Source organism: Platalea leucorodia (assembly GCF_965183815.1).
Source record: "Platalea leucorodia genome assembly, chromosome: 3".
Classification (NCBI taxonomy): domain Eukaryota; kingdom Metazoa; phylum Chordata; class Aves; order Pelecaniformes; family Threskiornithidae; genus Platalea; species Platalea leucorodia.
Genome location: NC_138825.1, coordinates 40783768 through 40809397, shown reverse-complemented (window position 1 = coordinate 40809397; position 25630 = coordinate 40783768). Strand labels below are relative to the sequence as shown.

The following is a 25630-nucleotide window of genomic DNA, read 5'->3' as shown; positions in this document are numbered from 1 at the left end:
TGGGGCGGCTGCGGCCGGGGCTCCCTGCCCGGTGCAGTACTCGAGGCCGACGCGCAGAGCCTCCACCCAACTACTGCCATCGCCTTTCACTGGCTTTCTGCGTTAGCAGGCCGCGAAGGCCGCGAGGGAAGAGCTTTCCAGGGCGGAGGGGAGGGGGCTGCGTCTCTCAGCCCGGCCCGGCCCCGCTGGGCAGCCGCCGGCAGCCGGCCTCGCCGCGCCCGGTGGCGGGGAGCCGCGGCGGCGGCGGGAGGAGAAGGCCCGGCCGGGCCCGGCCGGGCTCGCGTCGCCATGGCGACGGCGCGGGGCTGCGGCCATGGCGGAGAAGGAGGGGAGCGGCGAGGGTAAGGCCGGGCCGGGGCCGGGGCCGGGGCCTCCAGCCCCGCGGGCTGTGCGGGGGGGCTGGCGGGGGGGCTGGCGGGGGGGACGGGCCGCCGCCGGGCGCCGGGCGAGTGGGGCCCGCCCCGCCCCGGCCTCCGGCGGCGGGAGAGGCGGCGGCCGGCGGGGTCTGCCCTTCCCGGGGCTGGTGCCAGGGTGGCACACGGACACACACCGAGAGACAGAGGCGTATATGTGTGTCTGTGTGTGTGCACGTATGCATATATGTATGTATATGTGGCTGCACGCACACTTGCATATTTACACGCACCCATAAATACACCCCCTGCCTGCCCCGTCCCATTCAAGGTGGCGACACCGCTGCCCCCTCCTGCCTCAGGGCGAGGGCCTTCTCCCCAGCACTCCCCGCCGCGGGGATGCCACCCGCCGTCAATGCCACCCGTGGGCGACGGCCACGGGTGCCGGCAGCCTCAGGGCTGTGTTACTGCCGCCCAGGGTCCACCCGGGGTTGATGGCAGCGGGGCCGACCACCTCCTCACGGCGTGGGGTGGCTTCCAGGGCAGCCGGGGCGGCTGAACCAGCTGCCGGAGCCAGCTGGTCATCGCCCCTTGCAGTCATTCCTGCGTGCATCGGGCTCTCTCTGCCAGGAAAAAGTAATCTGTGCTGCTGATAGCACCATGGCTTATTTTTAGAGGCAAGCGTGTTCTACTTTAGGGAGCGTTGCCAGAAAATATATTTTACAGCCTAAAGGTAATTCCTCCTGCAGGGATATTCAAGTAACGTTTCAAGGAAAACGTACTTTCTGTAAAACTCACAATATTATGACTTCTAAAATCCATTCTTTCCATAAGTAAACTTGTGTGTGTTGTAATAGTTTGCAAATTCTGAACATTGTATTTGAAGTAATCTAAATAATGGATTAGTTCGTATTTTTTAGGAAAAACCCAATATATTCTGTAGAAAAGTCCTGTATAAATAGTTGCTGTGGATGGTGCTGAATGAGTAATTTGTTTTTGGTAGAAGTATTTCTAGCATGCACTTTGCAGCATAGATATCTTGCAGAAATTAAGAAAAAAGACTGAAGTAGCTTCAGTGAGGACTGTTCTAAAAGTATTATTACTTTTATATTGTTTTTCATTTTTGTTTAGTCTTGTGAATGCATATTTTTTGCATCTTTCCAGTTTTGCAAATGAAGCTGAGGCACAGTGCTGGCAGAGGTGGATAGAGATGATAGGATAACAGCCTAGAAGTCTGCTGAACCATCTGAGAAGAGGGAATCTGGTGTTCTGGCAGGATCACAGTAATATCAGGAAGTTCTGGCTCCATGCGTTTTGGGCACCCATATGTATGATATTGAGATTTTGCACCATTTTGTCAATCCACAGGTAGAAACTCTTGGAGAAGGAAGGTCATGGGGTTTTGATTCCTTAATTAATGGCTTTTAATGTGCCAGGGGAAGTTTAGGTTGGATATGAGGAAAAACTTCTTCACCGAAAGGGCAGTCAGGCACTGGAACAGGCTGCCCAGGGAAGTGGTTAAGTCTCCATCCCTGGAGGTATTTAAAAAACGGGTAGACGTGGTGCTTAGGGACCTGGTTTAGTGGTGGACTTGGCAGTGCTAGGTTAACGGTTGGACTCGATGATCTTAAGGGTCTTTTCCAACCTTAACGATTCTATGATTCTATGATACTTTGTAAGAATTTTAATTACTGTATTACTGAAGACAGACTCTCTTGGTTTTTGGGGTTTTTTTTACACTTGATGTTTTTTTAACATCCCGTAAAACACTATTCCAAATAGAGTATCAGATGTCATCCTCTAGAGCAAAATTGTGCTGTCATCCTAAACGACCTTGACCATAAACTCCATTCCTGGCCCTACCAGGCTTCCCGATGGATCATGGAAAGTGACATACTGGACTTTGGTTTCCTATCTGTAGAATGAGGACAATAACCTGTATCACATGGAGAAGGCATCTGACTTACCTTCTGTCACTCGTGAGAATCATAGTCTCTTTTTAGGCAGACCAGTTGCTTATTGCCCTATAAAGGTGTCTCATTATTATAAACACAGTTGAGGTAAGCTAACAGTCAGTGTCTCATTAAACTGCCAAAGCAATCCCATAAGACTAAGTCGCTTACGCCCATTTCAGAGTTGCTGTTAGACTTCTTGCAGATAACATTTAAAGGGTTAATTAGGATTCCCCAATTCCGGATTCATGCATCAATCATGCTTTCTTCTGACAAGCATTCCACATCCATGCAAACTGCACAACTTTTGCTTTATTATGCTTCAAACAGGACCATAACATTAGTTGTATTGTCAAATAATTAGTCTTTAGGGTATTCTTCTCGGTTCTTTGTAGAACTGCAGTTCCACCAGCTTTCATGGTAAAGGTTTCCCTTAGGTCCTATTATTTTAAAGTTTTGTCTTCTTCAAAGTTAAAATGCCTGCTTAAACGTTTTACAGATGTACATGATGTACACAAGGAAAAATGGTGGAAGGTCAAATCCTGCAACCTCTTGTACATCATGTTACTCACACGAATATTACTCTCTAACGTATGCAATTCTTGTGAATAAAATCTTGTATGTGCATAAGTGTTAATGGGATCATGCCCATACTATCTGTAGCTACATGTTTTATGTATGAATTTATATCCCTACATTTGTGCTTTCAACATTGTTTAATATTTTTTTCTTCATACCCATCTGATTACGCTAGACTGTTTGCTTAATCTTTCTCTTCTGTTTATTTGTCCGCATCTTCCCTCCTATCATTCTGTTTCTTTCCCTTTTTCTGTTACTTAATTCAGTCTGTCTGTTCTTCCATTTGCTCTCAGATACTTTCTTTGTAATTTGACATAACATGTCAGATTTTCTAAGTTTTAATATCTCTGATCTCAATACTGATGTTCCTAGAACCTGAAAGCAAAATGTCAGACCGGTAGTGCCTGAAGTAGAACTAGACAGGAGACAGGACATATTTTTCTCCAGCTGGGATTTAAGAAATCACATGGAAGTACATAAAGGAGAGAACTCTCAGTGTTCCTATATCATTATGGTAATGTTATGTAATTGATCAATATTAGAGTTTTTCTAAGACCATATTCTTTGTGCCAGTTAGCACATATTTAAAATGCAATTAATAAGTCACGAATTTTAATCCAGAAGGAAGTATATTAAATAGTCTGAGCTCCTGTTTCACCCACTTGTGCCCGTATGAAACCGAATAACTAGTTCTGGATAACAGATGTCCTCCAGAAAGATACCTGATTCTGATGCAAAGACCTGCAGAGATGGAGAATAACCATTCTGTGATGATGGTTTTCTCTGGTAAATGATCAGTAATTGTTCTGGGTAGTCTGAGTTACAGCTGCAATATGTAATCAGGCCTCACAGATCCTCTTTCCCACTTATGAAACAGTCATGTGGAGGTTGTTAGTGGAGACGGGACAGAGTTTTCACCCCAATTTTAGTGCCTTATGTAAATACAGTAACTGTGTTCAATCATACATATATATCTGCTCTTTAACTGCCCTGGTATGCCACCTGGCATGCTGGTGAAATCAGAGATTTACTGGAGCTTACATTTGGTAAGAACTAGGTACCTATCCCATTCAACTACTACCTTCTTGCAAAGAAGCAGAGTTGCCCGTACTTCACCTTAATGCCGAATCCTCCTGTGTCTGGAGGTAGGATCTAAACCTTCCCTCTCCATGTCACCTGGCTCTGCCTGGATTCTGTATCGCTAGAGATACTGAAAATGTGCTGTCGCTGCTCGTTCTGTTTTAGTAAAGTTGCAAGTCCAAGCTTAGAGAGTCTAGTAGCTGCCACAAGCACTGTAGGCAGTCGTAACCATTAATTCTGCTCAGAGCACACTTAATTAACATGAGAGTTTCAAACCTGACACAGAAAAGTGCTTAAGCTGTGTACGGCTTTGGGGAATCCTGCTGAATGGGATAATATGCACATGATGCTTAAGCACATGAGTACATTTAAGGGTCTTGCTATACTGAGAATTTTAAAATGTATTTCTGAGGATTTCACAAATAGGCATCAGCATTAGAAAGGTACAAAAGCTATGGATTAAACACAATAAACCTTCAGGCTAAAGTAGTCCATCAAACAAATTATCTCTAATTTAAAAAGTGGCAGTGTTTCATTTATGGAAAAAAATACAAAATTAGTATGAGTTGTTAAAATAAGTAGCTTTCATAGGGCTCAAGCAAGCGATATTTCAGCTCTAGAAGAAAATCTGAATATATGATATCACTTAGGAAATCAGTATGCAGTTTTATCACAGTGGAATTTACAGATGAACACTATGAATATTTTTATATCCTCTTGTTGACATTGCTGTGAGAAATTACACGAGGAGAAAAATTTATAGCTTTTATTAGTCTGTAATGCAGTTTAACATGCACCTTGATATCAATCTGAGTTATGTTTTAATATTTGTACTTATTTGAGGGTGAAACAAAAAATAAATTATGTCCATCTCCCGTGGACAAACACAGGCTGTAGATTCGATCCTCTTGGCTATACTCGTGCAGTAAAAGTTGATCTCAAACGGATGTAGAACAGGTAATTGCAGATTGACAGGTTTCTTGTTTCCATGGTGCATAAAATGGCAGAAGTTTTCCAGTTTGGCTCTACTTCTAGCTGACTTATTGAATAGAAAATTGGCTGGTGCGCAGAAAGACTTTAAACTTTTTTGTCTTTTAAACAATGCCAACCAGCAGATACGCAGCGCTGACAGGGAGCTCGAGAACTCCCACAAATTATCTTTCCAACAATAGTTAACATGTTATTAAGAATTTCCATGTCTACATACTAATTATTCTGAGATCTGAGGGGCTGGGGTTTTTTTGCAATTTAGGAGTACCTTTATTTCGTGTGAACAGATACCGCTTTGTTGCTGTTGGCAATGGAATGTGGCGGGCTAAAGGCTGTGGAAGGGAAATGGTCTTTCGGGTAGCAGAGGTCTGACATGAACCTGTTGTCAAATGCGCTCAGTGTTAGCCCCCGGCGGGCAGGTGGCCATGCGGACAGGGGTGCTGGTCACCCCAGCGCTGTGCCCCGGCCAAATCCTGCCGTGGGGTCCGGCTGCCACCGCTGCTGTTTCTGCCACGGGGGTGTGGTTGAGGTGGGGGGCAGAAGCTGAACCTGCCTCCTCCGTGTCCTGTCAGGTATCCTGAGGGGAGAAGTAGCTGCGGCTGCGATGTCCCAGCCCAGCCTGTGCGGAGGCGGGCCCGGTGCCGGCGCGGCAGAGGTGGCAGGGTGGGCATGGGACAGTCAGAGACGGGGCTGGGGGTGCTGCAGAAGGTGGCCAGGGAGGCGGGGAGCTCCCTGCGCAGAGCTCACAGGTACCCGGTGCAGGGGTAGAAGGGGCAGGAGGTCCCAAAACCTGCCTCTGGCCCCCACAGCTTTTGAGGTTGGATCACGTGCTACCTTGCAGGTCTCGGGAGATATTTTTATAAATGGTCTTTAATTGTAAATATCCATCTTTAAGAAAAATACAGACCCCCAGCTTTTTGGAAATGTGACATCCTTACTGTTCAATGTTACGTAGGTGTGGGCAGTATGTGAAAGCCCCATGAATATAAGGCTGGAAGGGATTTCCTTGAGTCCGGCCTGGGGCTGTGTACAACCATAACTTTCAAAAGCTTACCAAGCTCCATCTCAAAAATGGTAGGGATTATTGTGTCGCTGGTGTAAGGTCACAGGAGGTTCTGGACTGTTACTGCTGATGGTCAGATTGAAAATTAGACGTGAATTCTGAAATTCGTCTGTGAACAGCTTGTATCCTTTTTTTCCCTGTTTGCCAACTTTCTCCTTTAGCTCAGCCTGCCTCAAACGGTTATAGAAATAAGTCTTATTCCCCACTGATGATAAATGTAAATGTCTTAAATTTGTCAGCTGAAATGCTGTTCAAATTCAGAATATTACTCTTAGGCAAACAAAAAGAAAACTGGAGGTTCGTATTCATTCACGGTATGTAAAGAAAGTGATTTATGCCTGCAAGTGATACTTCCAAGACAGCTCCTTAAACAAGCAGCTGCAGCAAACCCCTGTAATCCCTTGCCATTTTGTGTCATTGTAGCAGTCTTCCTTTGCTTGGTCAAAGCCCTCACTCCAGAGTAGGGCTGATAGAATTGCAACCACTCTAGAAACTGTAATTTTTTAAGCCATTTGAGACCCTATCAGGCAAATTGAAGGGCTTGTGATATGTTACATAATACCAGCGTGTGTTAAAAGCCATACTTAAAGTCCCTCATTCTCCCATTATGTTATAGACAATTACCGTTCTTTCAAAAGAAGAAAGTTTACAAACGGCTGTATTCTAGCAGTGCTACTGTGGCGCTGTAGTTAAACTTTATAATGGCTTATGTTTAAAATAAATTAATTCTCAGAGCACTCATATCCACCTGATTCCGGTCCCTGGTTCCTGACCACTTGAGCGATCAGTGTGCAGAGGCATTTAGTAGGCATATTCAATTTATGAGATGTTTGGTGCTGCCACGCATACAATCAGATGTATGTGCAGGCCGCTGGTGGCAAGGTATAGAGTGCCCTGTTGAGGCCATCCCTCGTCACTGGCAGAGTGAGCTGCCGCTGTGGAGCACACGGCAGTGTGCGCGTTACTGCATTTTGGTGGAGCTTGGTGTGGTGCATGTGTGTTGTAGGCTGTGGGTGTCCGAGTTGTCCTCTGTGGCTCTGCCATCTGCTTCTGGGGCCAGCACTGTGGAGAGCCCAGGAAGAACGGAGACAAATGCCTTCTGCGACCACACAGCATAGCATTAGCAGTATGGGTTCTGTTCTGCCGGTGTCGCAGCCTATGTAAGCTCTTACTTTTCAGCAGCAGCTGGAGGTATAGTAAGTCTCTCAGCATCACCAGGAGAGCTACATATCCTTGCAGGGCAGTTTGCTGTTGGTGGTGAGAGAGAATATAAGTATGGGCTAGACATAACTCTTTCATTATATCCCAGGTGTGGCTGAGATGAAAGATATGGAACAAATTGCAACAGTGGAGATTACTGTTTTTGCCAGCTTTGAGCTGCAACAGGAGTGCTGACTGGTACAAATGCCAGAGTTGGGATTTCAGGGATGTGCAAGACATCCCTAATGGAGATTTATGCTGAGTTTATCTCCCCCTTATGAAAAGGGAGACTGCATACAGTCAGTATTGACTTTAAAAAAAGTGTCACAATTATTTTTTGCGGGCTAACAAAGATCAAGCACTGGCATTTCTTTCACGTCACTATAAGAAGGATAACATCGTGACTTTCCTAAAGAGAAGTACAAGATATTAATTGTATATTATCTGTGAGCCACAGGCGTACAGGAGGCAATCCAGATCTATGCATAGGTTGGACTTCCTTGGCTTCTTTGGATGACTGGAGGCATATCTCCACATCCTCTGCTCAGAAGAGACCTTTACGTAAAAAGGAAAGGATTATTCCCCATCATTCTGCAAGTTAGTGCGACAAAGCATGTTGTTTCACGGCCCTTGGTGTCGGTTGCATGCAATGGCAAGTATTTGACAGCTTGTCTGTGGACACCAGCTAGCAGGAGAGCTTTGCTGTCGGAGCTGGACCTGTGCAAATGATTAGGGTGAGTGATATTACTCAGAGCTTGCTGCTTTGGCTCGTGAAGCTCCAGGCTTCGTGAAGTCAGACTCGGCCACCACTTGAGTAGCTGCAAAATGATGATGTGCCTGGCTGGCTGAAATATAGGTCATAATTGAGACCTGTTAAGTCCAATTCAGATACATGTTTCTTCCTGAGAGTTGTTACTGCGTGCTGCTCCCAAAGTAATCATCTCCAACAATTGTGAGGCCTGTGGAACTAAAGCAGCGTGGCTATGGCCAACTGCTTGGGAAGACAGGCAGGACCAAATCCTGAGAGCCATAGTTGAACATTTTGTGCTGTGTCCTGATTGTTGCTCTAAAAATGTTACAGCTACTCCTGACATAAAATGTTTGACAGCTTATCAAATGAAAATGTGTGTCCTTATGATCCTGGACTCAGTAGCTTTTTCTGTCCTGTAAGGTCACTGTAACTGTTGCAGCTCAGAGTCCTGAGGCCCGTCTCATCCACCCCTTCCCTCCAAGAAGTGCAAAAAGGCAAAACAGGTTTGAGGGAAAAAAAATGTTTCAACACATGACCAAATATTAGATTAAAAAAAAAAAGAAACTGGCTTTTCTACAAGGACTCTGCAACAACAAATGCACAAAGTGTGGGCAAACAGACTTGTGTGAAAGCTGGGAAGAAAGAAACTGGTATGGTCAGGGTAGGTGCTGTTGTATTTTGAAAGATGCTTAGGTGGACTTCCAAGCGTTTCCGTTGTAAGTAGTGATGACTCTAGATTCTTTCAAGCTCTAAGAGATTACCCCTACTTTTTATCTGAAGTTTGGGCATACACGGGGCATACCCTGCACACATTCCTTCTGGTTCTCAGTGCTGTGTATTCTCCAGAGGATATAGGCAATAGCCTGTATGTTACTGTTCACAGCATGACCCTGCACTATTTAATACGGGGGTGACGGTGGGTTAGGATACAAGGGGTAAGGCGCTTAAGAAGGTCAGGTCAGGGCATTAGCTCTCACTATTGACTGTTTCAGAGCTCAGAGAGACTTTGTACTCAGGGTGATAAAAATCTGTAAGCTGTAGCTATAAGGAAAGGTGCAAGACAGAGCTGTGACCTCGCACAGCAAGGTGCTTATCACTGGGCGCTACCTGCAGTACCCCCAACAGCCAGGGGGTCAGTGGGAGATGGCAGGAGGAGCTCAGGGCTGTGGCTAGGTGGAGCTGCACCCAGTCCTTAGAGCAGCAGCATAACAGTAAGTTGGATCTGGAGGAGAGCTGGGCGCCAAGTATTTGCTTGTGCACTTCCCTGCTACTTACAGGTAATAATCCTCCCGCACAGTATCATCCTGGCTGGTCCAAACAGAGAGCAGAAAACCTGCCTGTGGTGCTGCGTATGTGGGAATCCAACTTGGATTGTTATTTCCTGACGGAAGGGCTTCTGCCTATTGCCCCCATCGAGGCAGGGGATGACGGCCTCCACTGAACCATTTTTCTTGCAGATGTAAAAGGAATGCTGTAGCATGGCTTATGAATTACTCACTAGAAAATGTCAGAATGTCTTGCAATTTTAACCTCAATTAGGCCAACTTGTGGTTTTCTTTTCTGACTTATTTTTTTCTGGGCGTGCTGCTAGGTCCAGAACAGTTCATCAGCAGGAGAATATAGTGCTGTAGCCAAGTCCTGGCCCCAGCCTGCACACCTGCATTTCCAAGGCCTGGACTAGCCCATCTCGGCTAGGTGCTGCTATGGGCCACTGCCTGGGCTTGTGGTGGATCAGGAATCCCTGCCAGAGTCTGTCTTGTCTTAATTGCTTTGACCTGGAACGTGAAGCATGCTACATCCCAGATGCATGGTCATACCAACCAGCCAGCCACTGAACCTCCATTTCTCCTCTTTGGCAGACGCAGACCAAATCACAAATTCATTTTGTGCAGTGAAAGTAGGAAGGACTCCTTCCATACCATCCCACCAAAAAAAAAAAGAAAAATTTATCACTCATCAAACCTCAGCTAGTGCAGAGGTTTGAGAAAATTGAGCTCCAGCTGAGTATAGCTAGGTAGTATTCTTTGATCATTTCCCAGGACTGTAGGCCTCTCTGCTGATGCTTATGAAGACTGGTGCTTCAGTATATATAGATATATATGTAGATATAGCATATCTGCGCAGATGGTGTACAGTAAAAACATCAGGGCATATTTTGTTGAGCCTTTCCTGAGATGCCTGAAGTTCTGTCACTGGCATGGATTAATACGTACCTGTGTTGCATCACTCAGACTAACTGCCCACAGGGAATGGAGTTTTCCCTAGCAAACCATATGATAGTGGCATCCTTCCCCCATGTATTCCAGGATTGTGTATACTTAGCTTGCTCTCACCAACAACCTGCTCAGGAACTCTTTGAACAGCAAGGAGGAAGGATTTTCTGGCCGGTAGGGCAAGGGAGAGACTAATCACCCCCTCCCTTTTCCTGAAAAATAAGTCTCATCACCTGGAGCTGGATCTAGACTGCCAAGGACACCGTCACACGTGGCACCTGAAGAGACATGAAGATTATGATGATGAAAGCTCAAAGCTGGGAAAGGAGATTCAGCAGAGCAAAGGGGTGCTATCCCAGAGGGAACAGCACTCCAGGGCAAAGCGAGCAGTCGGCTGACGGTGTCAGCCACCTCTGCCTGTATGCATTTCTGTGTAAGGAGCTCAGCCAGGTAACAGGAAAGGCAGAGTCGTAGCCCTTACCACATCCTCAGCATGTGCTGTGGCTTTTTTTTCAATGGCAGCAAACTTTGGTATGCCTTCCCCACCAGCAAACCCACCACATGTCCAGCCCTAAAGAGCACTTGGTGGAGTTTTACAGGCTGTAAGAAGCACTGTATGACATTAGCAGGATTCCCGCTGGGACCCAGTCCCACTCAGCCACTCCTAACATTTAACATTACCTGCCCCTCTTCCCTTCACTTGCAAGTTCTGCTTGGTTATAAATAGTTCCAGTAAGTTTAGAGTACGTTTGCTTTGCATTTCATATGTAGGAAGTCCTAATGCCTTTTATTTCTTTGACATACAAATTGCCATCCTCCTTTCTGGGGATCTCCAGAAAGAATTGGGTGGAACCAGGGAAATTAATGTCTGTTCTGGAAGCCTGGGCACAGGGAGGCTGTTGGGGTTGTAGTATAGGAAGTGATGCAGAAAGTAGTGCTTTATTGGTCCCCTCCAACATACGGACAATTTCGTGTTACAGTAAGCATCTGTCAAGGATTTTGCAGAGGCAGCAAGGGTATCCCTCGTAATTTGCCCTTCTCCATTCCCGTAGGCGAATGCATTATCGGCAGCAAGCCCAGGCAGTGGCTGTAGTTCCACTGGGGCTTCATGCTGACATACTTTGCCATCTGCATCCCCTGGCTTTAAGAAATACAGTGCAAGCTCTGGACAGAGCAAGCAAACAGGATCCTGGTAAGGATGTGGGAGTCAGGTTTAATGCAGCAGCTGCTCAGGCTGTTATATCATTATGAATCAGGGCAGACAGGTATGAGTTATCAAGTACTGAGGGTACAGACTGATCTCTGTGGACTGGTGTGGGAGCTGTTTGCCCAGCACAGACCAGGCAAAACAATAGCATCTTGCAAGAGCAACCAGAAGTGACAGCATTAAAATGGGTTTGATGACCTACAAGAATGTGTACCCCGAGGGAAAGAAGTATTTTTTCCATTGATGAAGAACCATATTTGATCCAGAAGGGAGGGCAGTAGACAAGATTGACGATGACTCCAACATCTCTGGGGAGAGAGAACTGAGACAAGAACTTTGTGAATCGTGGATATTCCCTTTCAAATCAATGACACTTTAATACAAACTGTGTTTTGGAAGCAGTGTGAACTATGGATTTAAGCACCTTTGGATATACCAGGTGATGAAAACCATCTTCTATGAAAGCCATCGACTATTTATGACTTCTTTTCTGACTTGACGTGGCATCCTCCATGGCCTGTTTTGTTCTATGCTATAGTGTCAGTTAGATTAAGAATTTTATGAGCAGCTAGAAGCTTGACTGCTTATCAAGGCAGCAATAGTTTCTATACTTACTTTGTTTCTCAGCAGTTGAATTAGTTTGTTAATTGCCCCATTAGTTTTGTTAGTTTTGGTTCCCACATGTATTAAAACATCTGAATCTATGGTAGCTTAGAATGCCATGGCATTTAAAATACCGTCTACTGAACAATCAAAACCTAGGATAATATTCAGGATATCTTGTTTCGTCAGGTAAAGTTCCTGGCAACTTGTAGCTCCATTAGTTGCTGCCAGCTGTCTATCACAAACTGGATATAATTTGCATATTGGTATATTGTTGCATTTTTCAACTTTGAGGTTGAAATGCACAGTTGTTATATCATTTTTTTAAAGTTTGTAATGGATTTGTCAACTTCTAACTGAAATAACCAAAATATTTCTGTTGTGGTTGATCTGAACTCTTTTATTACTAGCATCATCCTATAAAATAATCTCCTTTCCATAGCCAAAACTGGAGTCAAGATAGTGCTTAAATTTTTACATCACTTTATTATATATTTTGTCCATGTTACAATTGCCATGTGTAAAGGAGAAATGTAAAGGAAAAATTGTGTTTAATATTTTTGTGTCAGAATTTGAGGTAGCTTTTGCACTTAACTTTGCCACAGCCTTCGTCAAATTGACAGCCTGTATTTTATTATCAGATATCAAATTAATTACCTGATTTTTCTAAAACCCTACTTGCTGCTGGTGGTTTTGTTCTCATGGTTATTTGCACCGCGTGCCATGGGGCTGTGCAAAGATTGTTCTGATTGCTCTACTCTGAGAGCTCCATTCTGTGTATCTATTTTTAAATATAGTCCCTTTATTTTTATTCTCTATTAGTAAGGTAGTTACTGTGATGGAAACAACCAGGTGACTTTTCAGCTCTCACATGTACTACCATTAGGAAAAGAGGTAGGACAATAGGGTGAGGTTATGCTCTTAGCCCAAGGTTGCTTGCATACATGATGATGAGTGTAGGGCTTTGGTTTTGTTGATTCACGCTGATGATGGGGTTTGCTTGTTTATCTAGATACCACATGGTGTATGCTGCGACAAACATAAACAATAGGGAGCAATGATATGGCTAGTTCTCAACAATGCTGAAAAACAGGAAAGAAAAAGCTTTTGCTGTTCTTGAGACTTCATTTTTGCTTCTTTGAGAATGCTTGAAAGTGACCTCTGCAGAAACCAGCTAAGCTTTTTTATCTTATACAGGAAACAGACTAAAATTCAGATTGCCAAAGTATCATCTGTGATAACATGGGATGCTTCTCATCCAGGCGAGAAAGCATTATCGCTTTCCTGAGTCTGCAGGCCATAGCTTGGATGCCCAAATTGGAGTAGGTACCACTGCCAGTGAAGACCTCAGCCTGGTCATTTCTTGGGAGCTGCTGTATACCAAATGTAATGAAGCTGCATCTTTTATCTCTTCATTCAGTCTGACTGGCTAAACTCAGGTGACACATTTCCCATGGGTGCCATCAATACTTTGTGTCAACCTGTTTCCTTCAGATTGCAGTTCAGGAATGGGTTTATCCCTTCTTTGGAGGAATCAAGCTGCTTTATAAACCTCTTGTTTTTCTTCAAAATCTGCTTGATTTGTCCTTCCAGAATGAAGACTCTTCAATGAGCACAGATCTTAAATTATTTCATTATGTATCACAAGACACAAAGAAATAACTGCATATTCTGCAAGCTTAGAGCTTAATCATATTGTTCCTTTCTTTTCTGGTATCTAATATATTAATATCATACATGCTATAGGAGGTACAGAGTAGAGAAGAAAATATTTCTCTTGCCTCAATATTTTTAGAGCACGGCATACAATTACTGTTTCAGTATATTAGGCTGACTGTACATTAAGCTTCCTCTGGAATTAAGGTCACTAGAATAAATCTAATGTATGCCTTTTCTTCTACAGAGCAGAAAGGTCTTGCCAATAAGTCAGATTCAAATGGCCTCAAGGTTGTTTTCTCCCTGTGTTCCTTTTCCTCAGTAATTTCCTTAAAATAGAATTAGTTAAATGTTGTAAGGTTTTCATCTTTGGGGTGGGGCAAGATTTCTGAATTATTTTTAAGTCAGTCAAGCTCCCCATACTTAACATGAAGGCAACACAAACATTTGTGGCAGAATAATTTAGGGAGTTATATACTTTGCTTTGGAGTTAGGAAAGAGAAGCAGTAGCACGGGAACACCTTATGCTGATATCATCACCAAGAATTCATCTTATGACACCCTGCTGGCTTTCCCTTTTTGTTCTGGAAACACAATGTCTTGATAAAACTGATGGGCTTATTTGAGGGTGTTTGAGATTTCACCTGTGCTGGTGACGCTGAGTATTGTGACTGCTTTCTGATATCTTGACCTAGGTGATGGTCCAGTTAACACTTGCTTAAAAGCCTGATTAGATCTCATAAGAGCTAATTGATAACCTCCTCAGAGTTGCAATTGTGAAGTCTGTTATTATTTTTTTGCTTCTTATTTAAGCAAATATACATTGTGCATTTCTTCTCATTAGAACTACAGTCAGATTTTTTTTTTTCGTTTCCAATTCTTATGCCCTTATTTCCATTAGTGGATTTGTGAAGGACTTTGGAAGAGGTCAGATGAAACAGAGGCTGCAAGCATCAAAGACAAATCTCTTTTGCTTTTTAGTTCCTCTTTCATCCTTTTGCCCTGTACACCTAGATAATAAATTGAGAATCGCCCGTAAAGGGAACGTGGTACTGGTTTCACATCTTCAGGAATAGCACCAATCTCCCTTCTTACTGGGGAACTGTTCCTGCATCTTGACACATTTCTAGGATTTTAACTCCATATTAAAGCTGTAAGGAGTAACGTCTGTTTAGGTATTTCTGCTTGTTGGCCAAACCTTTTTTTTGACCATGCAGTAGACTCAGTTTTTCAGCAGGGACTTCACACTTACTTTTTTGTACCTTTTGCAACTCCGGCTGGCTCAGATATTCCCCATAGCTCAACCACCTTCTCACCTCTCCTTTTTGATTGGCATTGTATAGCAATACAGAAAGTGTTACTTGTGATTTTGGGGATGATGGGAATAGCTAGGATTTGCAAAGGGTGGTCATAAGGGCCTTATGGAAGAGTGCTGGAGCCGTGTGGGGAGGGTGGTGAAATATCATAGCTTGGATCCACGAGCAGAAAGAGAAGGTTCACTGAAGGTGAGTGGAGATTGCAGGGGGCTTTCAGACTCACATTTTCTCACGTGGCTGCCTGCACAGTCATGTCCCCTCTCGTGTCCATTGCCTTCTTAAAAATGTTCGTTTTTCTTCATGGCAGTCTTTGCATCCCGTTCCCAGGTTTTCAACTGACAGGACCAAGGTTGCTGCCTACTTTTTTTTAGTTGAAATAACGGCTAGCGGGAAAGAGAAGAAATGGTGCTGGAGTATGTAGCCACTGGTACGACTCTGTACTTCCTGCTGATAAGGCCTGGTTAGTGGATGGGGAGATCTGCAAAAGAGCTGTTGATAACAACACTTCTAAATAACACCAGAACAACAACATGCAAACGACTCCAAAACTGTCTGCCACTGAGTTGGGGTTACCCAGTTGTGTCCCCTCTCCTTTCAGACTCACTAGTTCAGCAAGGCAGCCCCGTGTGAGAAAGTGTGCCTGTCACCAGAGCCCTCAGGGGTTTCCTCACAGCTGCTTGTAACCATAACATAGTACCATGAAGAGAGGATGGAGTAATTCATGAGGTATCCACATGCATATAGGAGTTTAAATATAAAATTGACTATATTTATTAAAATATACCTAGGTTAATCTTTATAAAGATTAATGTTTCAGGTGTGTTGAGCAGTAGCACTAAGTAATAAAATCAAGTCCACTGGTGCTTCTACAAATCAGCCCTTAATTTTACTCTTTACATAGCACGAAAAGAGTTGCAGAGTATTGCATTGTGTAAGTAGGTTCATCAGGCTGCGTTGGGACTAAATCTGTTCCTGTGAGCAGCAGGCAGATGCTGCTCCCCAGCATTTTACGTGGTTGTTTAATGTTGGCCTACCTGTTTTTTCCTGCGCATAATTTCTCTTCAGTGAAAGGAAGGGTTGGCTTTTTGAACCATCAGAGCGACTGGCCCCAAGAGAGGAAGCAAAGAAAGCAAGCTCATACAGTTAAATGAATGGTAGAATCTATCAAATTGTATCAACTAGAAATCACTTTTTAAAATGCTCATTACTCAAGAGTCTGGCAGAGCCACATCTATTTAATTGCTTCTGTTCCCTACAAAGACTGAAGCCGTGGTCTTTGAAGAAGAAATGTCACAACTCAGGCAGGTGTGCTGCTTAAGGGCTGGCTTCAAATGGGCCTCGGAGTGCTGGAGAACAGTCTGGACAAGCTGAAGAGGAACAATTCAGTCAGAAAGAACCAGCAGAATTAATTTGGGAGTCCCAGCTCCCTGCCAGTCTTACTTAACTGGCAGTGTCTAGAGCTTTATCTAGTTCATGCTAAACAAACTGGGAAAATAGCAAAGGATAGTACAGGAAAGGAAACTGATAGTGAATATACTTTTCAGTTAATGTATCTGAAGAATGGATTTTAAGACATTTTGTCTTCTTATTGCATATGTGGTAGGAAAATAAATGAGAACGAGAAAATGAGAAAAAAATGACAAATATCTGAAGCATTTTAACAGCATAAAAATGGAAATGGTATATCATCCCTACAGGACGCATTTGAGGGAATAAGTAGTTGTAGGTATTGGAATATTTTTTTGGCATGGTATGTTTCAATATTTATTTATTATTTAAGCCATTAGAAGTAATCAGATAATTTTAGCTTTGATATTATGTATTGTTTTTCTAGTTAGTAGAATAAATGAGTGAAATCTTTTATTCGATCAAAACGTAGATATTTCTGTCCTGAAAATTGCTGAAAAATTGCTCCACAGGGCAACATGAAACTTTCATTTATCTACTTATGGAACAGAGTCTCCTTGTGCAGAAAGATTTCAGTACATTAGAGCATCACATCTGCTGAGTTAACTGCATGTCTGATCTCTTGATGCCCTTCTTGAAGGTATAATTTTAAACCTTTGTCCATTACTTATCCTAGAGCTGGAATCCATCTTTTTCTTCCTCCCAAAGAGAGTGAATCATAGAAGTCTTCAGATAACTAGCTTTGCCATCCTGAACTATGTTGAACATCTTTGGCTTTCATTCCTAGAGGGAGGACAAGAGATTTAGGCAATAGCTTATTAGGTGTTCACTCATCTCACAGAGGGTCTTTGAGAGGACTAAAGTATATAATGTTTTCTTCCATGGATATGGCTCTTAATCACAACTTCCTCACAGTTCTTGGAAGAAATATAGATTGTCTGGTACCTAGATTAAATCATCAAGTTCATTTCATTTCAGGACCTTTCTTAGTCAGGCCTCTTGAAACAGGTAAGATTAATGTATACTGTTTTCACGGAAGGCAAAGCTTGAAAAGGCTGGATGGCTACATAGTTCCAGTACTGGCAGTCTCTCCCTGCCTCCCCTTGGTTAATTTTTATTTCTGCAGAAGGCTCACTCATCAAGCCAAGAATATACAGCTATAAATATTCCTTCAGCATTTTGCTACTGCAAGACATAGTGTACAATTGAAGTGCCTGATCTCAAGAACTAAACTCCAACAGTCTACATTGGAGACTGGAATCAGGAGTCTTTGAAGTCGCCGAAAAAACTCCCATCAAATTTAGTGGTTTGAGAGTCTTCAGGGCCTCTTCTAAAAGGAATCAGGTCCACTCAGAATTAATTGTGTTTTTTGGAAAGGAATTAAATGTGGATTTTACTGCTTACGCACATAAAAGGTAGGCATTATTGTCAAGCTATGGAAAGAATACAGCTTGTCCTGTATCTGGGTATTGAACAGGGCTCTTCTTCCTCAGTGAACTCCAGTCTCCAATCCATTGTACGTGCACCTGCCCATGCTTCCATTGGGGGAATAAAGTCAGAGAGAGGAATACAGGATATATTCCTACCGCTCTTCATGTATTCTTTGAGGGAGTTCAGTACCAAACCCAGATGGAAAGCAGCAGGCACCTGTACCTTTATAAGGGGATGCACCTCTCTTCTATATGAAAAAGACCTTCCTTATATCGAGGTCTATCACTACTATATTGGAGCGCTTGCAGCCTGTGGTGGGTTGACCTTGGCCAGCTGCCAGGCACCCACCCAGCTGCTCTTTGCCCTCCTCAACAGCACTGGCAGAGAAAATATGATGAAAAAGCTCATGGGTCGAGATAAAGACAGGGAGATCACAAAGCCAATGTATCATTTAGCTATGTTTCGTTCTGATACCCTTTGCCAGAAAACAGACATTTCTGTCGATGAGAGTAAGAGAGCACATGAAAAAAATGGTTGTAGACTGCAGCCCCAGAGATTCCCAAACTGGTGGGATTGTAGAAAACTAGGTTTGAAATTGTTATGCCTGTGGAAACGAGGTCCAGTGGTTTAGTGCTGGTCAGAGCTGCTCCACAACACTTAAAACCAGATGAGCCTAAAGAGGAAAATAAATTGATTGTAATAGAGGAGAGCTATGTTTTAATTATTATATTGAAAATACAACAGAGAAGTGTGCAAATGAGAAAACAAGTGTACCTGATACCAATCTCATGTTCAGTCTGTCACTCAAATTTTCCCTGTGGCGTCTCTGTGGAGGCCATGGAGCTAGCTCACAAAGTGCTGCCTCCTGAGAGTTGGTTTGCCAGCTGGAGTTTGGGGCTGTATTTAGCCAGAGGAACCAAAAGGTCAAGTCCATATCACTTTGCTTCTTATATTCTGTCTTTTGGAGTCAAACTATGACATTAATAAATGGGCTAACCAGTTCACTCTTTATTTACCCTGGCTTCCATGCCAGGGAGCTTTTTTTTGAGATGGACCCCTTCCTCTCTTTACATTTTTCTTTTCAGAATTTATTTCCTGGTGCTTTCCTTACCCCCAGAATGCAATTTCTGACTTTAGACAAGATATAAGTGTGATAACTTGTGGTTCTTCTTTCCCCATTCTTTGAGATTGAGATATAAAAAGGAAATGCAGGAAATTACTCCTTCCCCTTCGCTGAGATCGTCTTCCTTTCCAAACCATTACAATAAATTATTTACCATGCTATATATTCACTGTGCACATACCTTAGCCATCTCTTTATTCCTGGTTCTCAGATTTTCATACATTATGGCTAACTTAGTGGGCATGAGAGCACTTATGTTTCCTTGGATGCAGGATGAAGAGACTCAGCCCCATCTCAGGGCAAGCCTGGGCCCACGTTTGCCTTGCTCGTACCACTGGCACCATGATGTCCAGGAAGGGCTCAGGCTTGTGGTTCAGGTCCACACCTGGACAGCCAGGTGATCATGCAGCTGAGGCACACCATTACCACCAGACTTGATGCAGCTGCAGAGCCATAGGAAGGCCATGTTGCTAATATAAATGACAGATTTTGCATTTAGAATGCGGTTTTCTTTCAGAATAACTTCTGCTTTTTCGAAGTACCTTTCCTGCCTGCCCCTTTATCAGCTTTGGTGCTTCTGCTGTCACAATTCTCAAATTGGAAATAAATCAGTTACAACAGCTCAGTGAATCTTTCTTTTTCTTTTCTTATGTTTCTTTTTGCAGATCGCACAGTAGCTGAAATTGAGAAAAAGATTATAGAAGCTTTTGAGGTGTTTGACCACGAATGCAATAAAACTGTGGATGTCAGGTTTGTAAATATCTTCACACAGAAATATTACAAGGTCTAGTATAGAGATAAGTAACTCCCTGAACCTGCTTCTGCTTTATCAGAAAATGTAATTGAAACAGTCCTTTTGGCCCTGATCAGACAAGTATGTCTTTGCTTGTTTAATAGACATTTTGCATTGTTCAGTAGTTGAAGACTGAGACTGGCTTGAGAGAGGGATGCTGGGACTGATGGAGTCAAGAGGCAAGAGGAAACTGCAGCTAGACAAGAAGTCTAAGGCTACAATTATTCCTGGCAAATCTCTGCTCTGATAGCTCATTTGGCACTATAGGGCCGTATGGATCCCCTTGCTTTCAGGTTAGTTCCAGCACATCAAGGAGTGTCCCTGCCAGTGTGTGTTAGTTACCTGCTCTCAGTAGGTGTCCCCAGCTGCGATGCATCCTGCACGTCTCTCTTCCTCTGGGGTAATGTGAGAGGTGGGTGTTGCTCTGACAGGGAGGTGTTTTTAGGAGACTTGGAAGAAAATTGCATATAATTTGATTATACAACAACAACAACAAAATAATAATAATAAAAACTGAACAGAAAGGTGATCATACTTGATTGCACCAAAAGTCCATTTAGCCCAGTACCCTCATCTGAGCTGCTAGTAGTTACTTGGGGGAGGAATATAAAGAATTGAGCAAATATGCAGTATTTCATGTTGGTTTTTGTACATCTGCCACATTACGATTTGAGTGGGGCCTGGATTTTTTTTGTCTTATGATAAGTAGTGAATAATTGTTCTCTATTAATATTCTTGACACCATTAATGATTTCATAGCTGTCTGTCACATCCCTCCTCCATCACCGTAGTTTAAGGCTGAAGAGTCCAGATGTGTTTAATCTCTTAGGAGATGCCATTCCATAGCTCTGGCCATTCTTTTTTGGGCTCCTTCTTGTTCAGCTATCTCCTTTTTGAAATGAGATGACCAGAACCGGGTGAATGGGATGCACAGATGAGAGTCAGGAGGGAGAGCTGCATGTTCTATACCTTTAGCATGCAATGCTGTGGAAATGCAAACAAAATATATGTCTGAGGGAGTAAGAAAAAGTTCAGTGGAAGAAAAAAACATGGACTGTTAGACTGATCAGGACATAACTGGCTACAAGATAGAGCTAAAGGAAGTCAAATTTAAAAATTCCCAAATAATCTTAATTTTGGTGGTTTTTAATTCTGGTATTTTTTAAGTCCGACTATTTGACAGTGCTATTTTAACTTCATTTTAACATAAACATTCATACATATAACAATATGGCTTTTGTTGTCACATACAGAAAACACATGTTTATGTCTCACCGAGCAGGTTCTGAAGTTGTTACAAGCTGTTGTCATTAAAGTTTACTGAAGTAATTTTTCGTATTTCCAATTACTATTTTCACAAGAGTATCACCAGAGCTTTTAATTATAAATCAATTATTGAGCATAAACACTACAAAGGAGTGTGAGAACTGGTGAAATTGTTGTCATGAGACATTCCTCACAAAGCCAAATTGGAAAACATCTTTAAATGTTCCAAACATCTTTTCTACATTAAAAAACAGAGGCTAGAGAGGTGCAAAATATTTATGTGATGATTTTAGCAATGCATGCTTACTAGTGCCTCTAAATTTAAGAAATTATGAGTACTTCATGGAAGTGAAAAGATTTTTCAGCTATACTAGATAGGGAGAATCTCAGGGTACGTCTCCACACTCGGTACAATTGCTGTTCCCTCGCCCATAGGGCTCTTTGGGAAGTGTGCTCACTTAAATCTCTTGGCCCATGTGGGGCTGGGGCTGCCCCGGTGCCCCCGGCTGCCCTGCTCCTGGCTGGGCGGTGGGACAGGCCCTGGCTGCCCGGCCCTGCCCTGCCACCCGCCATGGGGAGCCCCTGCCACGACCACCCCCCCAGCCCTGGGGAGCCCCAAGCCCTCACTGCGCCATGATGTTGCTTATTTGTTTGTCGCTTACATCTGCAATCCTGGCTAAATAGCTGTAAAATTTGCTACACTCCTCATTTTATTGAGGATATAAAGCTTGATAAAATGTTACAACAATGAAACGATACAGATGGACTTTTTAAAAGACTTGTTCATTCAGACAGTAAGTCATAACATGTGAGGGGGGGCATTCAAAAGTCTATTTAACATAGTAAATGCACAATTTGACATTTATTTTTTATCATAGTACAGTTACTGACAATGAACAATAATTTATTGTCTAATTATTCCTAGCTTCATACTGCAGGGCTGTATCACAATAATGGGATTATTAATGGCTGATTATCTTCTATCAGAAGGTGGCAGTACAGCACAATTCTTAACCACAGTTGTAGATGTATGAATATTATTGCCTGAAATATTAGATACCTGTGAAGAATATGGAGAATTACCCTGGCGTGACAGGCCAACACCAGTATTGCATGACTCCTGATGCAAATGCGGGTTACTAAGAAATTAAGCGTGAGGAAGACAGTATTGTTTCATGCTGCTAACAATACACCTTAAGTCAAGGGCTTTCATGATTTTGCAAATCTTGTCATTGAAAGTGCTATATCTAGGGTGAAAACCATGACCCAAAATTTTATTGCATCTGTGTTACAAAACCTGTATGGACATAAACTCATTTTAACCATCATTTTTGTATGCTAGAAACTACACAGCAGAAACTGCAGCTGCTGAAGTAAGTGAGGGGAAGTGGCTGGGAGGAAAATACAATTTCCTGTCTGGGTCCTTTAAACTCCATGTTACTACCAAATGTGACCCGACTTTTTTGACCACAGACACTTCAAACAACATCCTCGTGCTGGCATATGCACAAACTGCCAGAAACAGCAGGCAGCAATGCCAGATTTTGCAAACTCTTTCAGGGCCTGGCTTACCTTCGTGCCATTGCAGTTTTGCTGATGTGAGAGGTGAAGCAGGAGGTTGGCAGCAGCCTTCCCATCTCTGGCAGTCTGTGAGAGCAGAAGTAGTGTGGGACAGCAGGGAGGCATGATTTGGGTTCGGTGTTTTACTGGGGGAGGCAGAGAATATTTACAAGTATCTTTTAGCTGGAAAAGACAAGGGAGTGAAGGAGTGAGAGCATCAAATACAGTATGTCCATACTAGAAATCGGGTGCATGGACAAGGATTACAAAAATAGGACTAAATGTCTGACCTCATTGAGGCCAATGGCCAAACTTCCATTCATGTCCGCAGGGGGCAAGGTTTCACTGAGTCATTTGAGCAGATGGCTTCATTTCATAACAACTGTATGTGTGGGACTGGGTTTTGGTTTGTACCTATTTTTGTGCAGCCAGCCCTTTCCTCTCTTTTGTCTGTTGCAGTGCTTCTCACGTGTTTTCAATCAGAGTGGGAGCTCCTTGGGACCTGTCTGAGGAGGCCAAAGGCTGACCCGTATAATTTTACGTGCGCTTGCTGTGGCACATTTGAGGTCTTACCGTTTTAAGATGATTTTACAGAGGTTATTGCTTCTTGTATCTACCATTTTTATTAGGCAGTCTATTTTTACCACCGTGTCAAATGTACTGGTGAAGATGAGGAAACCACAGAGGTTTAAATCATGGGAACCACCAGCACTATGGATGCTTATTCAAGTGTGCTTGAATTTCTGTGTTGTGGAATTGGTCTGAAAATCACAAGCAATATTGATGCTTCTGTTATTTTGTTTTCAATCATACCATAAATCTCATTAGTGCTTTTTTTCACAGTTTTTCAGTACTTTTGCATCTAGTCTGTGATGTTGTTTAACTTTTTCGAGGGATTGCCACTTTGGTCAGAATTTTATTTAGAGCCTCAGAACAACTGCACCAGGTTCAGCAGCAAATGCAAGCTATGAATATATTTTGCAGCGTAAACAGGGTGGTGATAAGCCAGTGTGTTGGTCCATTCGGCGCTTTCTGAGCACAACAGGGGCACAGCAGGGCTGCCTCCTTCCTGAGCTTTTGTAATTGTTTTTTACTGCAGTTAGAATTTGTATCTTTATAGCATTTAATGTAAACATATAGGTTTCAAAGTGTTTTATTAACTATATAAATGGAGGCTTTACTGAAATTAAGCTTAACAATTAGAGGAAAGCAGTTGAAAAGTAACCTGCACACAGTACACTGCAACACAATGGTAAAGAAGAATTTTTGGCGAAAGTCACAAGAACAATTATACTCATCCAAAAAGCTCCAGAATATTTAATGTCTGTAAAAATAGACATTGCTTACTGACACATCATCTTAAAAGTCCACATACATGTGCTTGTGTGCTTGTACATGGCACACCCCTGTACGCAAGCTCTGAATTGGTATCTGGATTCTCCACAGACACTTTGGTATTGCAGATTTACTGACAAAGATACTCTTTCTTTCTTTCAGAGAGATTGGTTCAATTGTCAGGTCACTGGGCTGCTTCCCAACTGAGGCAGAACTACATGAACTGCTTGCAAAGGTAAGTGTTTAGATATTTTGCATTTTTTTCAGTTTTAAACTTGCACAAGTTTGGCCCTTCTGCCTTGCTGTGTGGGAAACCTAAGCTCTTTTCCCAGAGGTTGGAAGTGTCATGGAAGTGCTTCAGGCCGGCAGGCAGTCTCTCAGGTTGCCCTGAAGCAAGCCTTTAGGCTGATGAGGTAGCAACATTGATGGGTTAAAATGAGGAGTCTTTGACTCTCTTTTACCCCAGAAGGTCACTGTGACACTGTGCCAAGGTGGAGGGGCGTTTATAGAAAATGGAGGAAAAATTGGTTTTGGCTAACAAAAAAGAATGTCCTAAACCTCAGTCAGATTAGGATATCCAAACCCTAACCATCTCACTCTTCTGGACATGTCATGGGCACACACTGATGATTAAGTAGTAAAAATTAGCTCTTGAGAAGGTGTTAAAATTATACATCAAATTCCAAAAATACACAGAGGGAAGACCTGCTATGTTTTTTCACTGGGTCCTGTTATTGCTATCTTACAGCTAGACCTCTTAACTTTCTGTCCTTCCTGAGGTCTCTCCCGGTCTTGAGACTTCTCAGTTATACATAAGTAATCTTTTCTTACTTGCTTACTTAAGCCCGCAAGTCAGAATTCGGACATAAAACCTTGCAAGACCTAGCAGTCCTCCCATTCTCCCAGTGATATGCAGGGGTAAGGAACTTCAATCACGTTTCTCCACAGTTCTTTCCTACACTAATTTTTGTCTCCTTACCTCATGCTTGTAATAGAAAGGACGGCATGCTGGTGCCTTGGCAGGGTGTGGTTAATAAATGGGACAAAGTGGGAAAAGACTTCACATTCTTTTTGCAAACAGATATGCTGCCTTAAGGAATGGAAGATGCTGGGGCTGAGAGGTGGGGGAAGGATTTTTCTCTTTTTCATGTATAGGTCAGGATAGTGGGAATTGATCTCTCTTACTCTTTTCTTCCCATCCCCAACAAAAATTTGGATGGTTGCAGTAGTAATCTCTCCTCAGTAGCCTTGTTTGCTCTCTTGTAGATCAGAATTTAGTGTGAGAAATCTTGTGCTAAGTCTTGTGAAAATGACGCAGCTGCTTCAGATGAGGCAGTGCAAAGAACCATCAGAGGAAAAAGATCTTTTAACATCATACTGCAGTCTGTCTGCACCGGTTCTGTACTCTCAGTACCAGATTGTCCCAGCTCCCACTGACAAACAAGACAAAACGGAGAGAGAAATTATGGTGCTTAATATAGATGATATTTTTAGTGGCCCACAGTGATTTTTGTTTGCAGCAAATGAACAGTGCAACTGACTCAAGATACAGAATTGAGAAAAGGAAGGGAATGTTTTGACCCCCCCGCCCCAAGTCCAGGGGAACCAGGAGAGTTTAAGGCCTGCCTCCCCCTCCCAAAGAGATTGGACTTTCTTTTTTTTTTTCAATTTTCAGCATTACTGAAAATTTGAGCAACACATAACAAAGTACAATGCAGTGCAGCTATGAGGCGGAAGATTCTTGAGATACAA

At 42.9% G+C, this 25630-nt stretch overlaps 1 protein-coding gene across 2 annotated transcripts in view; it reads left to right on the top strand.

The window, feature by feature from the left end:
- The first annotated feature begins 255 nt into the window (after window positions 1-255).
- Window positions 256-25630, top strand: part of DRC8 (dynein regulatory complex subunit 8) — a 31932-nt gene continuing 6557 nt past the window's right edge. Inside the window, exons 1-2 of one of the 2 annotated variants that reach the window (XM_082305247.1) lie at window positions 256-341; window positions 24041-24113. In XM_082305247.1, the coding sequence (XP_082161373.1) occupies window positions 289-341; window positions 24041-24113 (126 nt within the window). In that variant the 5' untranslated portion in view covers window positions 256-288. Of the gene's footprint in view, window positions 342-24040; window positions 24118-25630 lie in introns of both variants that reach the window. The other variant, XM_082305248.1, reaches the window with a different exon arrangement.